This window comes from Balaenoptera musculus, chromosome 4, assembly GCF_009873245.2.
Source record: "Balaenoptera musculus isolate JJ_BM4_2016_0621 chromosome 4, mBalMus1.pri.v3, whole genome shotgun sequence".
Taxonomy (NCBI): domain Eukaryota; kingdom Metazoa; phylum Chordata; class Mammalia; order Artiodactyla; family Balaenopteridae; genus Balaenoptera; species Balaenoptera musculus.
In genome coordinates, this window is record NC_045788.1 from 77,848,396 (window position 1) to 77,865,466 (window position 17,071).

Below are 17,071 nucleotides of genomic sequence, written 5' to 3' on the forward strand. Positions count from 1 at the left end.
GAGGAAATGCTTTCAGCTTTTCACCATTGAGTATGATGTTATCTGTAGGTTTGTCATATATGGCCTTTATTATGTTGAGGTATGTTCCCTATGTGCCCACTTTCTGGAGAGCTTTTACCATAAATTGGTGTTGAATTTTGTCAAAAGCTTTTTCTGCATCTATTGAGATAATCATATGGTTTTTATTCTTCAATTTGTTGATGTGGTGTATCACATTGATTGATTTGCAGATATTAAAGAATCCCTGCATCCCTGGGATAAATCCCACTTGATCATGGTGTATGATTCTTTTATTGTATTTTTGGATTCGGTTTGCTAGTACTTTGTTGAGAATTTTTGCATCTACGTTCATCAGTGATATTGGCCTGTAGTTTTCTTTTTTTTGATATCTTTGTCTGGTTTTGGTATCAGGGTGATGGTGGCCTCATAGAATGAGTTTGGTAGTGTTCCTTCCTCTGCAATTTTTTGGAAGAGTTTCAGAAGGATAGGTGTTACCTCTTCTCTAAATGTTTGATAGAATTTGCCTGTGAAGCCATCTGGTTGTGGACTTTTGTTGGGAGTTTTTAAATCACAGTTTCAATTTCAGTAATTGTGATTGGTCTGTTCATATTTTCAATTTCTTCCTGGTTCAGTCTTGGAAGGTTGTACCTTTCTAAGAATTTGTCCATTTCTTCTAGGTTGTCCATTTTATTGGCATAGAGTTGATTGTAGTAGTCTCTTATGATGCTTTGTACTTCTGTGGTGTCCATTGTAACTTCTCCTTTTTCATTCCTAATTTTATTGATTTGAGCCCTCTCCCTTTTTTTCTTGATGATTCTGGCTAAAGGTTTATCAATATTGTTTATCTTTTTAAAGAACCAGATTTTAGTTTCATTGATCTTTGCTACTGTTTTCTTTGTCTCTATTTCATTTATTTCCTCTCTGAGCTTTATGATTTCTTTCCTTCTACTTACTTTGGGTTTTGTTGTTTCTTCTTTCTCTAGTTGCTTTAGTTGTAAGGTTAACTTGTTTATTTGACATTTTCTTGTTTCCTGTGGTAAGACTGTATTTCCATAAACTTTCCTCTTAGAACTGCTTTTGCTGCATCCCATAGGTTTTGGATCATTGTGCTTTTGTTTTCATTTGTCTCTAGGTATTTTTTATTTCCTTTTTGATTTCTTCAGTAAGCCATTGGTTGTTTAGTAGCATATTGTTTATCCTCCAAGTGTTTGTGTTTTTTTACAGTTTTTTTTTTCTTGTAGTTGATTTCTAATCTCATAGTGTTGTGGTTGGAAAATATGCTTGATATGATTTCAATTTTCTTAAATTTTCTGAGGCTCACTTTGTGGCCCAGCACGTGATCTATCCTGCAGAATGTTCCATGTGCGCTTGAGAAGAATGTGTATTCTCTTGCTTTTGGATGGAATGGTCTATAAATATCAATTAAGTCCATCTGGTCTAATGTGTCATTTAAGGCCTGTGTTTCCTTACTGATCTTCTGTCTGGATGATCTTTCCATTGAGGAAAGTGGGGTGTTAAAGTCCCCCATTGTTATTGTGTTATTGTCAATTTCTCCTTTTATGGCTGTTAGTGTTTGCCTTATATATTGAGGTGCTCCTATGTTGGGTGCATAAATCTTTACAATTGTATCTTCTTCTTGGATTGATTCCTTGATCATTATGTACTGTCTTTGTCTTTTGTAACAGTCTTTATTTCAAAGTCTATTTTCTCTGATATGAGTATTGCTACTCCAGCTTTCTTTGATTTCCATTTGCATGGAATACCTTTTTCCATCCCCTCACTTTCAGGCTGTATGTGTCCCTAGATCTGAAGTGGGTCTCTTGTAGAGAGCACATATGCGGGTCTTGTTTTTGTATCCATTCAGCCACTCTGTCTTTTAGTTGGGGCATTTAATCTGTTTATGTTTAAGGTAATTATTGATATACATATTCTTATTGCCATTTTGTTAATTGTTTTGGATTTGTTTTTGAAGGTCTTTTTTCTTCCTGTTTTGTTCTCTTGTGATTTGATGAATAACTTTCATGTTGTGTTTGGATTGCTTTTTCTTTTTTGTGTATCTTTGTAGATTTTCGATTTGTGGTTACCATGAGGTTTTGATGTAGCACTCTATATATAAAGAAGATTGTTTTAAGTTGATGATCTTTTCATTTCAAATGCATTTCCAATATCCTGCATTTGTACTCTCCTCTTCTCACAATTGCTGGTTTTGAATTCATATTTGTATGTGGATGATTTCCTACCTTTACTGTGTGTTGGCCTTTACCAGAGAGCTTTTCCCTTTGTAATTTTCTTGTTTGTAGTTGTGGCCTTTTCTTTTCCAACTAGAGAAGTTCCTTTAGCATTTTTTGTAAATCTGGTCTGGTAGTGCTGAATTCTCTTAGCTTTTGCTTGTCTGTAAAGCTTTTGACTTCTCCATCGAATCTGAATGAGAACCTTGCTGGGTAGAGTATTCTTGGTTGTAGGTTCTTCCCTTTCATCACTTTAAATGTATCTTGCCAACCCCTTCTGGCCTGCAGAACTTCTGCTGAAAAATCAGCTAATAACCTTATGGGAGTTCCCTTGTATATTATTTGTTGATTTTTCTCTTGTTGCTTTTAATATTTTTTCTTTGTCTTTAATTTTTTCAATTTGATTACTGTGTGTCTCTGCATGTTCCTTCTTGGGTTTATCCTGCCTGGGACTCTGTGCTTCCTAGACTTGGGTTACTGTTTCTTTTCCCATGTTAGGGAAGTTTTCAGCTATTATCTCTTCAAATGTTTTCTCAGGTCCTTTCTCTCCCTCTCCTCCTTCTGGGACCCCTATAATGTGAATGTTGGTGCATTTTATATTGCCCCAGAGGACTCTTAGACTGTCTTCATTTCTTTTCATTCTTTTTTCTTTATTCTGTTCTGTAGCAGTGATTTCCACCATTCTGTCTTCCAGTTCACTTACCCATTCTTCTGCCTCACTTATTCTGCTATTGATTCCTTCCAGTGTATTTTGTATTTCACTTATCATATTGTTCATCTGTTTGTTTGTTCTTTAGTTCTTCTAGGTCTTTGTTAAACATTTCTTGTATCTTTTTGATCTGTGCCTCCATTCTTTTTCTGAGATCTTGGATCATCTTTACTATCATTACTCTGAATTGTTTTTTAGGTAGATTGCCTATCTCCACTTCATTTAGTTGTTCTTCTGGGGTTTTATCTTCTTCCTTCATCTGGGACATATTCCTCTGATGTCTCATGTTGTCTTATTTTCTGTGATTGTGGTTTCCATTCCACGGGCTGTGGCATTGTATTTCTTTTTGCTTCTGTTGTCTGCCCCCTGATGGATGAGGCTGTCTAAGAGGCTTATGAAGGCTTCATGATGGGAGGGACTGCTTCCTGCCCACTGGTGGCTGGAGCTGGGTCTTGTCCCTCTGGAGGGCAGGGCCATGTCAGGGGATGTGTTCAACGGGCAGCTGTGTGCTCAGAAGACTTTAAGCAGCCTGTTGGCTGATGCGTGGGGCTGAGTTCCTGCCCTGTAGGTTGTTTGGCCTGAGGTGTCCCCGCACTGGAGCCTACAGGGTGTTGGGTGGGGCCAGATCTTGGAGAGGAAATGATGGCCTCCAGGAGGGATCACACCAATGAGCTCCCACCAATTTTTGTCCTTGCAGTGAGCCACAGCTGCCCCCCCCCCACCTCCACAGGAGAACCCCCAATACTAGCAGGTAAGTCTGCCCCAGGCTTTTATGAGGCAACTTCTTTTTTTCCTGGTCCTGGTGCACACGAGCCCTTGTGTGTGCCTCCAAGAGTGGAGTTTTTGTTTCCCCCAGTCCTGTGGAATTCCTGCGATCAAACTCCACTGCCCTTCAAAGCCAGATTCTCTGTAGGCTCTTCCTTCCACTGCCAGAACCCCAGGCTGGGGAGCCTGATGTGGGGCACAGACTTTCACTCCTGTGGGAGAACTTCTGTGGTATAACTGTTTTCCAGTTTGTGGATTGACCACCTGGTGGGTATGGGATTTATCACGATTGTGCCCCTCCTACTGTCTCACTGTGGCTTCTTTGTCTTTGGATGTAGGGGATCTTTTTTGGTATTTTCCACCATTTTTTGTTGTTCACTGTTCAGCAGTTATATTTTGGTGTTTTTGTAAGAAGAGGTGTGCTCACATCCTTCTACTCCACCATCTTGTCTCCACTGACCGGATGTCATATAATTCCAATTGTGATTATTTTTTGTAATTCCCATATTTTTGTTCTCAATTTATTAATGAAAATCAGGGGGAAAGCTTAGGCTTTACAACCAAATATAACTGAGTTGGGATTCTAGCTCCACTTATTTAAATACTCTGAGCTTCAGTTTTCTCATCAGAAAAAAGGCATATCACAGGGGTGTTGTATTACACAAGGAAAAAAAAAGAAACTGCTGTCTTGGAAAATTGTGGGTTACAATTATTTTTAGGTTCCTTAGTCACTGACTTTACTTGGGGTCTAGAACATTGGTAATTCATGCTTGTTAAAGTTGTAAATCTAGTCACAACTATTTTGTAATGAATGCCTAATTTAAGAAAGCTGTACAACTTGTGTTTGATTCTGATTTGGTCCCTATGAGCAGCATCATATATTCAATGAATCTGCATAAAATTTACAGGACCTTTTTTCTGCTCACTATTTTTGAGAGAGCATTGCCCCTTTGAGGTGATTCTTTGGAATTTCCATGATAATCATAGTTGTTTCTGATCACAGAAAATATTTAATTGTATCATGAAGAGTTAAGGAGAATTTTTACAAAACTACTTTTTGGCTCTTAGGTTTTCCCTGAATTATCTGTTGGCCACTCCATTATTTTCTTATAGGCCTGATGAAATTATCCAGGTTTACAGTAAAAAAAAAAACCACCACTATCTAAATTCTATGGCAAATGTCAAAAGCCTTAGGAATTCCTGCTTTATATCTCATGAAGTTGGTGTCTATAGTTTTAACCATTGCTTTAGGGAAATTAGTCTTCATTCACCGTGAGGGACCTGTGTTTTCAGCACAACAAGTAAGAATAAAGGTTTTGAGACAAATTGTGAAGTCTAGAAAATTATGGAGATATGAATAACTTCTTTGTTCATAAAAGACATTTTCACTTTCACCTGGCAAGTGATGTACTTGATTCCTCTGTCTCACAGCTGGTATTTCATTCCTATAAAAGCCTGGTGCTGCCTCGGGAGTTCTGGTAGCAAGTCCTAAAGGAAGGGAATAAAAAACTATTGGCATGTAATTTTTAGCCCAAGTAAACCAAGTATTTTTACCTTAGAGGTGAATTTCATGATAACTATTTGGAAGGGTGTCTGTTTTGTGCCTTTACCTGAGTATTTTGGTACTGCCTCAACAGAGGACTCTTTGGAAGCAAGAAGCATTCTTCTTTGGAGGATGTGATGGGGTTCTAGACATGTAGAATCACACAGAAGCAGCATTCAAACTAGGCTATGAGACCTAGTTCTAACTCAGGTTTGAGAACAACAGAGTTGATTACTTCTTTTTTAGTATTTTGTGACATTAGTTTCTGTGATATTTTTAATAAAGATATTTTTAAGGATAAATATTTTTATCACCCTAGTCTTCACTTGAATTTGGTAGCATTATAAGTCTATTGTATATTGTGGACAGTGAGAATCATGAAGATGAATAGCTGCATAGGTAGCAGCAGTACTAGGACCTAATGCTAACCTAGAAAATGATGTTAAACTGGGAAAATGATTTTTAAAGGCAAACCTTCAAGTAGGACAAATTAGAAAAATGCACACCTTGTGGGCAGACATAACTCTACAGTTGAAGGCTTGGTTAGTTTCTTGGGCCAAAGATAAAGGGGCTGCTTCATTTAGGGGACTGCAGTTCTGTTCCAGGTAAGTGGAGCTGGGGCTCATGTTAGCTTCTGCTCACCCCCTTGGGATGTATGTTTATGCAGTGCACAAACTGCACAAGCTTACCCGGTGAGTGAAAAATGGTTACACAGCTTTAAGGAAAAATAATAACAATTTGTATACCTATTGCTTTAATGTTGGTTTCTGCAGATAGACTGTCAGTTCCATTTGGCATGGGGTATGTTAATTTTGTTCATTAGTTTATTCTCAGTGGATATCATAATATCACTAACTGCAGATATTGTAAATTACTTGTTAAATAGTTGGGTGAATGAGTAATACGAAATGATTGTTATTCTGGAAGCTGAGAACATCAGCATTCTGGTTGGCTTACTGGGACCCTTTCAGCTCCCAATCCCTACTCTTGTCTCTCTCATCATCCTAAAGGAAATATTTAATAGTCATTCTATTAATTAGAATTATTGTTCTATTAATATTTTATTTAATAAAATATTAAACTTCACCCTATATTACTTGTGGTTTATTGGGCTAAAAGGGAGTTTAAGAACCATGTAGGAAAGCAGAGTTATAAAATGATTATCGGTTTCTGGCTTTCCTAATTTCTGACCGCTCCTACTCAGAGATATTCCTTGTAATTAACTCAGAAATCTTGAAAGACTCATACCTGAGACTGGAAAAAAAAAAAGATATCTGCTAACACCACATCTATTCAGCATTGTTTTGGAGGTCCTAGCTAATTTCTTCCTTTAGAAAGAAGAAATGGAACTGTCATTTTAACGGGGGAGCATAACTGGATACATAGATAATCTAAAAGAATTGACAAATTACTGAAATAAGTTTATCAAATTTTCCAGACATGAGGTCAATATACAAAAATTAATTATTTTTATATTCTAGCCATAAAAAATAATAAAAAGATATTTAAAATTTTACAACATAAAAATATCAAATACTGAGTAATAAAGCTAATGAAAGATGTGTAAGACCTCTACAAAGAAAACTAAAAATATTACTGAAAGTAAAGAAGACACATAAATGGAGAGATACCAAGTGGAAAATTCATTGTTGAATGTCATTTCTGACCAACAGATATATAGAAGAAATGAAATTGCAATCACTATCCAAGCATATTTGTTTGGGTGCAAACTGACTAGTTTTTTCTAAAAGTTATATGAAAACAAAAGACCTAAAATAGCTATAGCATTCTTGAAAAAGAACTACAAAAACAAAATTGAAGGACCTATACTACCAGCGATACTATAAAGCTACAGCAATTAAAACAGTGTGGAATCGGATTAATGGTAAACATGCAAATGAAATAGAACATAAAGTCTAGAAACATGCACATACATGGTACAGTACACTAATTTGTGGCAAAAGTACCATTTTAGTGTAGTGGGGGAAATGATAGTTTTCTCATAAATGGTCCTTGTCAACTGGATACCTAAATGAAAGTAATAAACCTTGACTCTTTCCTCACATTAGACACAGAAGTACATTTCAAATGGAACTTGAACTTAAAAGTGAAGGTAAAACAGTAAGCCTCCTAGAAGATAGGGAAATAGTTTTATGAACTTGGGATGGGCAAAGATTTTCTTAAAAATAAAACAAAGCATATAAAGCACTAACAATGAAAGAAAGTATTGATCAATTGAATAACATTAGCATTAAAAACTTCTGCTCATCAGAAGACCACCTTTAAGAGAGTAAAAGGCAAGGCACAGGATGGGAAAAGATATTTTGCACTATATACATCCAACAAAAGTACTTCTTTGTATGTATGTATCTACCTATCTACATACATACACAGAATTTCTTATATATCAAAGAAAGTTGGCAACATAATAACAATGAGTAAAATACTTGAATATCTTATAAAAGGATATTAAAAATAGTCAATAAATGTAAAAGTTCATCAAAATCATTAGACATCAGGGATATGCATTGCAATTTAATTCTACAACAAGACAGCACTATATACACTCCAGAATGACTGAAACTGAAAAAAGAAAATCGGCAAGTATGTGGAACAAATAGAACTTTTATACACCATTAATGGAAGTAAAATTGGTGCAACCACTTTAGAAAACTTGGTAGTATTTCCTGAAGCTGAACAGCTGAACATACGCATACCCTATGACCTCAAAACTCACTCCCAGATACATGTAACACAGAAATGAGTTATATTTGTATTAAAAATTAGACAAGATTGGTCATAACAGCTTTACTTATAATAGCCCCCAACTGAAAACCACCTAAACGTTCAGCAATAATAAACTGCACAAATAAACTGAGATATATTCATATAATGGAACATTACACATCAATAAAAATCATTCAGCAACATAGATGAATATCATACACATAATAAACAAAATAAGCAAAAAATAAAAGTAAATACTGAATGATTCCATTCATCTGAGAGTCCAAAACCCACAAAACTAATCTATGATGATAAAAGTCAGAATAGCAGGTAACTTTGTGGGGGTTAGTGGCTGAGAGGGGCATAAGGGACGTGTCTGGGGTTCTAGTAACATTCCAAATCTTGATCTGGGTAAGTTTACTTGGTGTATTCATTTGTAAAAACTAGTCTACCTGAACTGTTAACAGTTATGCACTTTGAGGTTTACATATTGCACCTCAGTTTAAAAAAAGTTTACCTCAAAAGAGGTAAGGCCAAGGAATACAAAAAGAAATTAAAAATAAAAGCAAGAGTTGTGGTATTAATAGCAAACAAGGTGAATTCAGGTGAAGGACACAATATGAAATGAACAATGGTGATTAATGGTAAAGAATGTATTTTTTTGTAGATATATCTTGGAATATTTACACATGAATATTTTAAAAAATAAACAGCAGATACAAGGAAAAATAGAAACACATGATTAATACAATATTTTAATTCACCTTTTCCCCATCTTTGACAAGTCAAGTAATCAAAATATAAGTAATGACATGAGAGACTTAAATAACATGATTAATAAGGTAAAACTTATGGCTACCTAATGCCACACATTTACATTAAATAACTCTTGGGTCAAAGAAATATAAACAAACTGTTTACTATATAGAAAATACTCTTAATGCAATCATAATATATCAAAAGCTATTACATGTTAAAACAGAGTTCAAAGAGAAATTTAGCCTTGTTTTATCAATATGTAAGAAACAATAAATATAAATGAATAAGCATCTACCACAAAAAGGTGAAAAAGGAAAAAGTAAAACGAAGGAAAACAGAGGAGATTAATAAAGATAAAGCAGAAATCAGTAAGCTAAAAGACAAATTAAAAAAAAAACAGTAAAACCACTGTTTGGGTTTAAACAGCAAAATAGATCAACTTAGTTACCCTAATTAAAGAAAGGCTCTCAATCATTTCATATGTGTATCGTATATTTTTAGAAATGTTCCATAATGAAAAAATTTTTCTTTTCAGAGAAAGTACAAATATACAAGATAAGTAACTATAAAGGGTAAATGACAGGGGAATTCTACTAAAATGTTAAAAAGTAGATAACCAATAGTATTTAAATTGTTGGGCATAAGAAGTCCTTAAAAGGAAAGATCAATGATTAGAAAAAAACTGCTCTAAGGCAAGATATACCACAAGCAAAGTTAAAAGTTAAAATTGAGAAAAATATTTGGATCTCATGTCATAAAGGGAAAATCTTCTTAACTTATGAAGAGGACTAATTAATTTAAAAAGAATGAACAACCCTACAGAAAATGGGCAAAGTATATGAATAGATAATTTACAAAAAATATTTAAAGAACTCTTAAATATATAAAAGGGTGTTCAACATCACTTATAATATGTGAGAGGTAAATTGAAACTGCATTGACATATTCTTTTTACCAAATAGACTTGCAAAGATAAAAAAATCTGATAACCAATATTTTCATGTTATTGCTAGAAGGAGAGAGAACTGTTGCAAACCCCAAGAAGAGCAGTTGGGGAATATCTATAAAGATTAAACAGGTGTGTACTCTTTGCCCCAGCAACTTCAATTTTAGGAATTTATCTGATAGATATATCTGCACACATTTAAAGTGAGGAATGTACCAAGGTTAGTCACTGTGGCATTGTTTGACATAGCAATAGACTGGTACTAAACTAAGTGTCCTTTAATTGGTAAAATGATTAAATAAATTATAGTACACACGTGTAATTCAATATCATATAAATGTAAATAAGAATAAGAAAATACTTTATGTAATGAAATGGAAAGCAAGATACACTGTAAAGTGAAACAAGCAAAGTACAACGAAGTGCATAATATACTACTTTTGTACAAAACAGAAGGCAAAAGTCTGTTTCTTTTTGGTTTGTTTACAAACACAAATTGCCTGGAAGGATAAACAAGAAACTACCAATAATGTTTATTTTTTCAAGAGAGTAGAAACAATGTATGGGGAAGGATTGGAGGGAAATTTTTTTTATTCCATTTCTTTTTGATATTAGAACCTAATAAATGTATTACTATTCAAATTCAGATTATGGATGAGAATTTAAAGTGAGGTAAAATTAATTGAATTTGATATAGGATATTAAATTATATTTTAATTGAAGATTTCTGACACGGGAAAATATCAAAGTAATATTTTAAGGAGATTAATTTTGCAACATGATATGCAAAATGAATTCTAAGAGGGAGAGATGGAAAATAGAGACACCTGTTAGAATAATTTTGTAATATTCTAGGTATGGTGTAATAAATACCTATATTAGGATGGTGCCAATGGGAATGCAAAAGAAAGGGTAAATGTATGAGACCATGATTAACATGAAAGCAGTAAAATAAGGATTAAATGGATATGATTAAAACAGAAATTTACACAGGACACAACTAGATTCTATTCAGCCTACATTCCTGAAGAATAACAATAAACACCTAACAACTCTTAAGGAAGTAGATTGAAGAATGTCACAATTCCAGCTGAATTTCTAAAAGTCAAAATTCATTGCTTTATAAAGAGATAACTAAATGGTTATAAATTTGCATGAAGTTAAAAATAAAATATTTAAATAAAATAATTTAAATAAAAAAATAATTTTTTGATACTCTCTGAAAACAGATCTACAATTCAATGTCAAAGATATACCTAATTTTTTGGTGCTTAAAAATTTACACATTACTATGTGTGTATTATAGAAAAATCAGGTAAATAAAAAATTTTTTAAAAGCAAATTATTCACAATGCTAACACCCAACAATTTGTACTATACCCTTTTTTTTCACAGACCTTAAAAACTTATTCCTAAGAATCTTTATACTCATATTTTTAATATAATGGGCTCACAACATATATTATCATTTTTCTTTTGCCAATGAATATACATGTTTCAAAACTATGATCCAGAGGGATGGTTTCATATGTTACTGCACCTACAGTATATATTTCCCACTAATTCAGCTCTAGCTATGAGAGTTTCTGTATAATGTTATAATTTTTACTTAGCATTATTAATATATCTGCAAAATAACTTCCTTTAAAATGTCTTTAAAAGTATTACACTCATACCTCTGATCTTAATTTTTTGGGAAGCAATAAATATTTTAAGGCATTTATTTCTATTTTATTTTGGAATAGAATTTGCTTATGGTTAAATTTCAAAATGAAATTACACCTAATTACCAAAATTATGAATTTCTCAAGAATTATGAAGATAAAGCAGTAGATTACTGCAGTGAAGTAATCTTCAGAAGATTGAAAAATACCACTCATGTTTACCTGGAGTGGGAGACTTGCAACGCTCAAGTTCCAGGGGAACTGGACTGTCATTCAGCTCAGTTAAACCTGAAAATGAAATGACAAGAAATGAGAAAATTTGCTAAAATTTTGTAGATAATTCTTATTAATTCCTAGAAGTTTTAAAAGGTTTTATTTTTCCCCTGTGAGAACTTATCTATGCTTATGTTATGACAAGTATTTTGGAAAATTTTAACAATGACATAGGAAAAAATAAGCAATAACTAACTGATATATAAAGGGTAATTGAATATGATGGTGGAAAGATATAAAATTCCTTTTCTTATTTTTTCATATGAAGTAACTATTTTAGTAAATGATGTAGTTTCATCTGAAAATAGACCAAGAAAAACATGAAGTAGAAGGGGTTTTTAAAAAGATCTGATCAAATCTTCCACTTCCAAGAGAAACGGTTATTGGCTTTTTAAAAGACCTGCAAGGAGGTATAACAAATTTTGAATATTATACCTATTTATAAAAATGCAGTATTGTACAGTAAATACTCAATGATTTGTTCAATGGTATCAAATTCCTTCTTATAATAAGCACTATATTTTTCTCATTTCTAATATTTCTTATATTCTATTGTCACTTTCCTGAAAAATATAAGGATAGGCAAAATAGATTAATAAACATTTTGTAATTCCCACTATCTGCCAGTCTGCATTCCTGTGGCATTCACAAAATATCCTTAGGGTTTTCCTACCCTTATTGGAGAGTTTCATATTTTTTCTTTGTAAATAAATATTCAGAGTTTCTACTTTAATGTAAATCCCCATACCCAGGGGTATTTAAGAGCCATTGTCAATTACCCAAACCATCTTTATTCATATTCCTTTCCACCACCCCCTTCTTTATATAATTTGTACCAATAAACTTGCTGTAGGTTCAAAAAATCATAGAATTTTAGAAAATGTCCATTGTCACACTCTATCCCAACCCTTACGTTTTATAAATAAGAAACTGTAAGTTCGGAGAGTTTAAACTATTTAAGGTTACAGAACTGAGTAGTGCCAAATCTTCAATAGAATTCTTTACATATTTTGCTTAAGAGTCTTTTGTTGGAAGTAGGTATTGTGAATATTTTCCTCCATTTGTGACTTATCTTTCCATTTTCTTGGTGACAATAAGATGTCTTTTGACGAGCAAAAAATTAATTTACCTTAAGGGCAATTTATTGATTTTTTCTTTTATTTTGAATTTTTTTTTGATTCCTGTATAAGTAATCATTGCCTACCCCATGGTAATGAAAATATCACTCTTTGTTTTCTCAAGAAACTTTTTTAATTTTTAGCTTTCATTTACAGGACTATAAATCATCTCAAGTTAATTTTGATTATGGTGTGAGGTAGGGATTAAGGTCCATTTTCCCCCTATTTGCCCAGTTGTTCATGATTATTTGTTAAAAAGATTTTCCTTCCTCATTGATTTGTGTTAGTGCCTTAGTCAAAAATAAATTGACCATGTATGTGTGGGTCAATTTCTGGATTCTCTATTCTGTAATCATTGGTCTATTTGTCTTTTTTTTTTTTTTTTTTGACTACCACACTATCTAATTAATGCAGGTTTATATTACAACCTGTAATCAGGAAGTGAAATCTTCCAACTTTGTTCTTTTGCAAAAGTGTTTTAGTTATTCTAGATTCTTTGCATTTCTACATACATTTTAAAATCAGTTTGTCAATTTCTATAAAAAAGATATGCTAGATTATTATTGAGTTGTGATAAATCTATAGATAATTTGGTAGAATAAATATCTTAAAAATATTGAGTCTTCCAACCCATAAAGATGGTATCTCCTCCATTTAAATAATGTATAAACATTTTCTTTCTGTAGATTTGAGTGTACAGGTCTTATACATGGCATTTTTCAAGTCTTCTACTTCCTCTTTGGTCTTCTGCCTAGTTCTCGTATTATATTTAAAAGTGGAGTATTAAAATTACCAATAATTATTGTCAAATTGTCTATTTATCCCTTTCATTCTGTCAGATATTGCTTCATGTACTTTGTAGCTCTGTTGTCAGGTGCATATATTTATAATTGTTATATCTTTTTGATATATTGACCATTTTATCATTTTAAATTGTCCCTCTTTAGTGAAATTTTTTTATTTAAAATCTATTTTGTCTGATATTAGTAGAGCTATTAGATTACTGATCTGAGATCTTTCTTTTTTCTAATTTAAGCTTCTAATGTTCTAAATTTTCCATTAGGCACTACCTTAGTAACATCTCAATATCACAAATTTTGATATTTTGTGCTTACACTTTCACTAAGTTAAAAATATTTTTAAAATTCCCTTGTGATTTCTTTTTTAAGAGACATGAGCTATTCTTAATTTTCAAATATTTGGGAATTTTAAGACATATTTCTGTTACTGATTTCTAATTTAATTTCTTTTATGATCAGAGAACTTACTCTGCTTGATTTTAATTCTTTATTGTTTCATGACTCAGTCTATATTTGTGAATATTCCACATCTAATGAAAAAAATGCACATTTTCATTAGTGTGATGTAGGTGTCTATTTATGTCAGTTAGGCCAATTTGGTTAAGAGAGTTGCTTAAGTTTTTTACAGCCTTACCAATTTTTGTCCTTAGACAACTCAAGTGAAGTGCTAATCAATCAGATTCTACACAGTACTGAATTGAACTAGGGCTGGTCTGCAGCTTTAATTAGATTAGGTTTCCCTTCAAAATCTCTTTGCTCCTCAATCCAACACTCAAACTTCCCTAACCCTTCCTCAAGGGGCTGATTCCTAATTTTCCCAGTATTTGTGCAGAAAGAGGGTTGAGATGCAGTTTCAGATAGTTTAATTCAGCTTGGGTCAAATCCTATAATAACCCCTGAATGCAAGCACTTTGAGACTGCATAAATTCTCTGTGCTTTCTTATTTGCTGCCACTCTCTCAGAAAAATTCTGAGAGTGGTGGGGTTAGTTGGCAGAGAATTGCCAAACTGAATAATTTTGTGTTTAGAGCTATTTCAGATTCCCACTCAAAAGTTCAGTCCAGATAGTCATTAAACCTATAGTTGTTCCTATTCTTTGCAGTCTGTCCATCTATAGAAGGCCCATTCCTTTCCTGACCTGTGTCCAGCTCAGTCACTTGCCCCAGGTATAAAAGCAGCTGCAGTTTTCTGCTTATCTATGAATGGCTCTTATCTCTCTGGAATTCAGTTAATCAAGACTTCTTTGAATCCACCACTCTTCAGAAGCCTCGGTAGAAAAGTATAATTTTAATTTTATCATTGTTATTATCACAGGATTTTATTATTATTGTTGTCGTCATTGTTACCATAGGGATGAAGAATTTTTATATCTTTCAACATCCTATCTGGAAATGGAAAGCCCCTCCACTTAAATCTACTCTCTTGGAAATACTGTTAAAGCTGTATTGAAGGCATGTGGAACAAAGGAATGGAAACCAGGTAAACTGGTTAATCCATTACTGACACTAGTAGGTATTCACTGAAGTGCTCAGGATAATGCCAAATAATTGTGCTTTTCCTCATAATATATTGAACACTCAATGGTGAGATTTCCCAAAGATTATGTAGAGAAAGTTATGTCTGATATATGGATAAAGTAAAGCAAATTGACAACTAAATTTGGAGGATTTGTATAGTGATTCATTAGAAAATAGTAAATCCCGGTTAAGATCAGATAGAGATATTTTATGGTAAATAAATAATTGAATATCAGAAGACAAAACCCCCTTGGGTGCAATGAATTATATCAACATTTATTTAAAGATTTCTAAGAATATATACCTATAATGTGTCTTACTGGATAATTTAATCAATATCGTATTTGAAGTAGCAACTTGTGAATGTTAAATAAAATACCAATATTCTTTAGGAGACTAATACCCAGTGTACAAATGTCTTCACATATATAAATAGTCTACACTTTGGGAATGTTCTTACCAAATTACCATTTACCATATAAACTTCTCTGGTCTCAATGCTTTCAAATTTGATTGACATTTTAGCCAGATAAATTTTTTGTTGTGGGGTGATATATTGTAGGATGTTCATCAGCATCTATGGCTTCTACCCACTAGATGCCAGTAGAGCACTCCTCCCCCCAATTGTGACAACAAAAAATGTTTCCAGACATTGCCAAATATCCTCTGGGGGACAAAATCATGCCGGGTTGAGAACCACTGCCCTAAGTTATATTAGCTGTTTTATTTGTTCGAGTCACATTGAAATTACTGTTAAACTAAACTCTAGACAACTCACATATATTACTAAGTAATATCTCCCCTATTTTTAGTTTCTTTGTTCATTTTTTTAGAATTCAAAGATGGAACCTTATATTTTACCTACTAATTACAGATCAGTGTGCTTTTCAATACAAAGTTTGGAGTAAGAAAACACTGTAAAACTGATTTCAAAAAGAAAGGAAACCTATTAAAATACAGAACTGAAAAACAGAGATGTAAAAATCACTTGTTTCATTTCTCAACCAAATCATACATTTTGTAACTTATCCCTCTGATTCTGTAGCTTTCTCCTTTTCTTTTATGTACCTCTCTATTACAATGGAGAAAACTTCCTGTTAAATACTAATCTTTGTACATATGCTCTGATTTCCTCTCCCTTAACTTTCTGAAGGATTTTGCTTCTTTAGTTATTATTTCCTCTGTCCCCTACCACCAATCTCTCTTTCTCTACGGATCATTCAATATTCACATCAACTTTAAAATATGCTCTTTACCTAAAATAAAAAAAATCCTTCTTTTAACACTTTATTCCAATGCAGGTAGTGACCTATTTTTTGGCACCCCTTCATAACCAAACATCTCAAAAGAGTTATTTACTTGTGCTGTTTCCTCACTTGCCACTCCTTAGTCTAATATAATTGTGGCTTCTATCCCAATATTTTTCCAAAACTACTTTTTAGAGAGTCACTAATAACCTTCACAGCACAACACCCACTAGACCCTTTTCTAAGCTTACCCTACTTATCCTATCTGTAGCATTTGATGTGGCTGACCACTTCTTGAAACACTCCCCTTTAATTTGGCTTCTGCAATAGTCTCCTCATTTCTCCTCTTCTCTCTGGCAAGTCCTCTCTGCCAGCTACTCTTCTTCCTTTGGAAATTAAATGTTGAAATTCCTGTTTCTTTATCCACAAGCCCCCTCTTCCCTTCTTCTGCTCCCTCCACGCCTACATAACTTTATTCCCATGCCATTACATACTAAATTACAGCCCTGATATTCAGATTTGTTTACCTGTCCACTTATCGTCTTCACTTGGATAAACAATACACACCAAAATTTAACATGTCTAAAACCGAACTCTATTCCCTACCAACATACTGTGCCCCAACCCTAGCTTCTTCATCTTTGTAAATAATATCATGACAGTCATTGGCTCAAGCCCAAATTTGGAAATAATCTTTGATTCCACTTTCTGATCTCCCAAGTTGAATTATAATTAGTAGCTCTGTAAGTGATTCTTGCACCTATCTTTCTTCTCCA

General features: G+C 33.3%; 1 protein-coding gene across 10 annotated transcripts in view; it reads right to left on the reverse strand.

Annotated features, from left to right (window-relative positions):
• The window catches only part of STXBP5L (syntaxin binding protein 5 like), a 376,785-nt gene that overhangs the window by 68,438 nt on the left and 291,276 nt on the right, over positions 1–17,071 (reverse strand). For 5 of the 10 annotated variants that reach the window (XM_036850878.1, XM_036850874.1, XM_036850873.1 and 2 more), the window contains 2 exons: positions 11,564–11,629; positions 5,098–5,190 (listed from right to left, as the gene is read on the reverse strand). In XM_036850878.1, coding sequence (XP_036706773.1) covers positions 5,098–5,190; positions 11,564–11,629 — 159 coding nt within the window. The remainder of the gene's footprint in view (positions 1–5,097; positions 5,191–11,563; positions 11,630–17,071) is intronic. The other 5 variants (XM_036850880.1, XM_036850882.1, XM_036850881.1 and 2 more) reach the window with 1 other exon arrangement.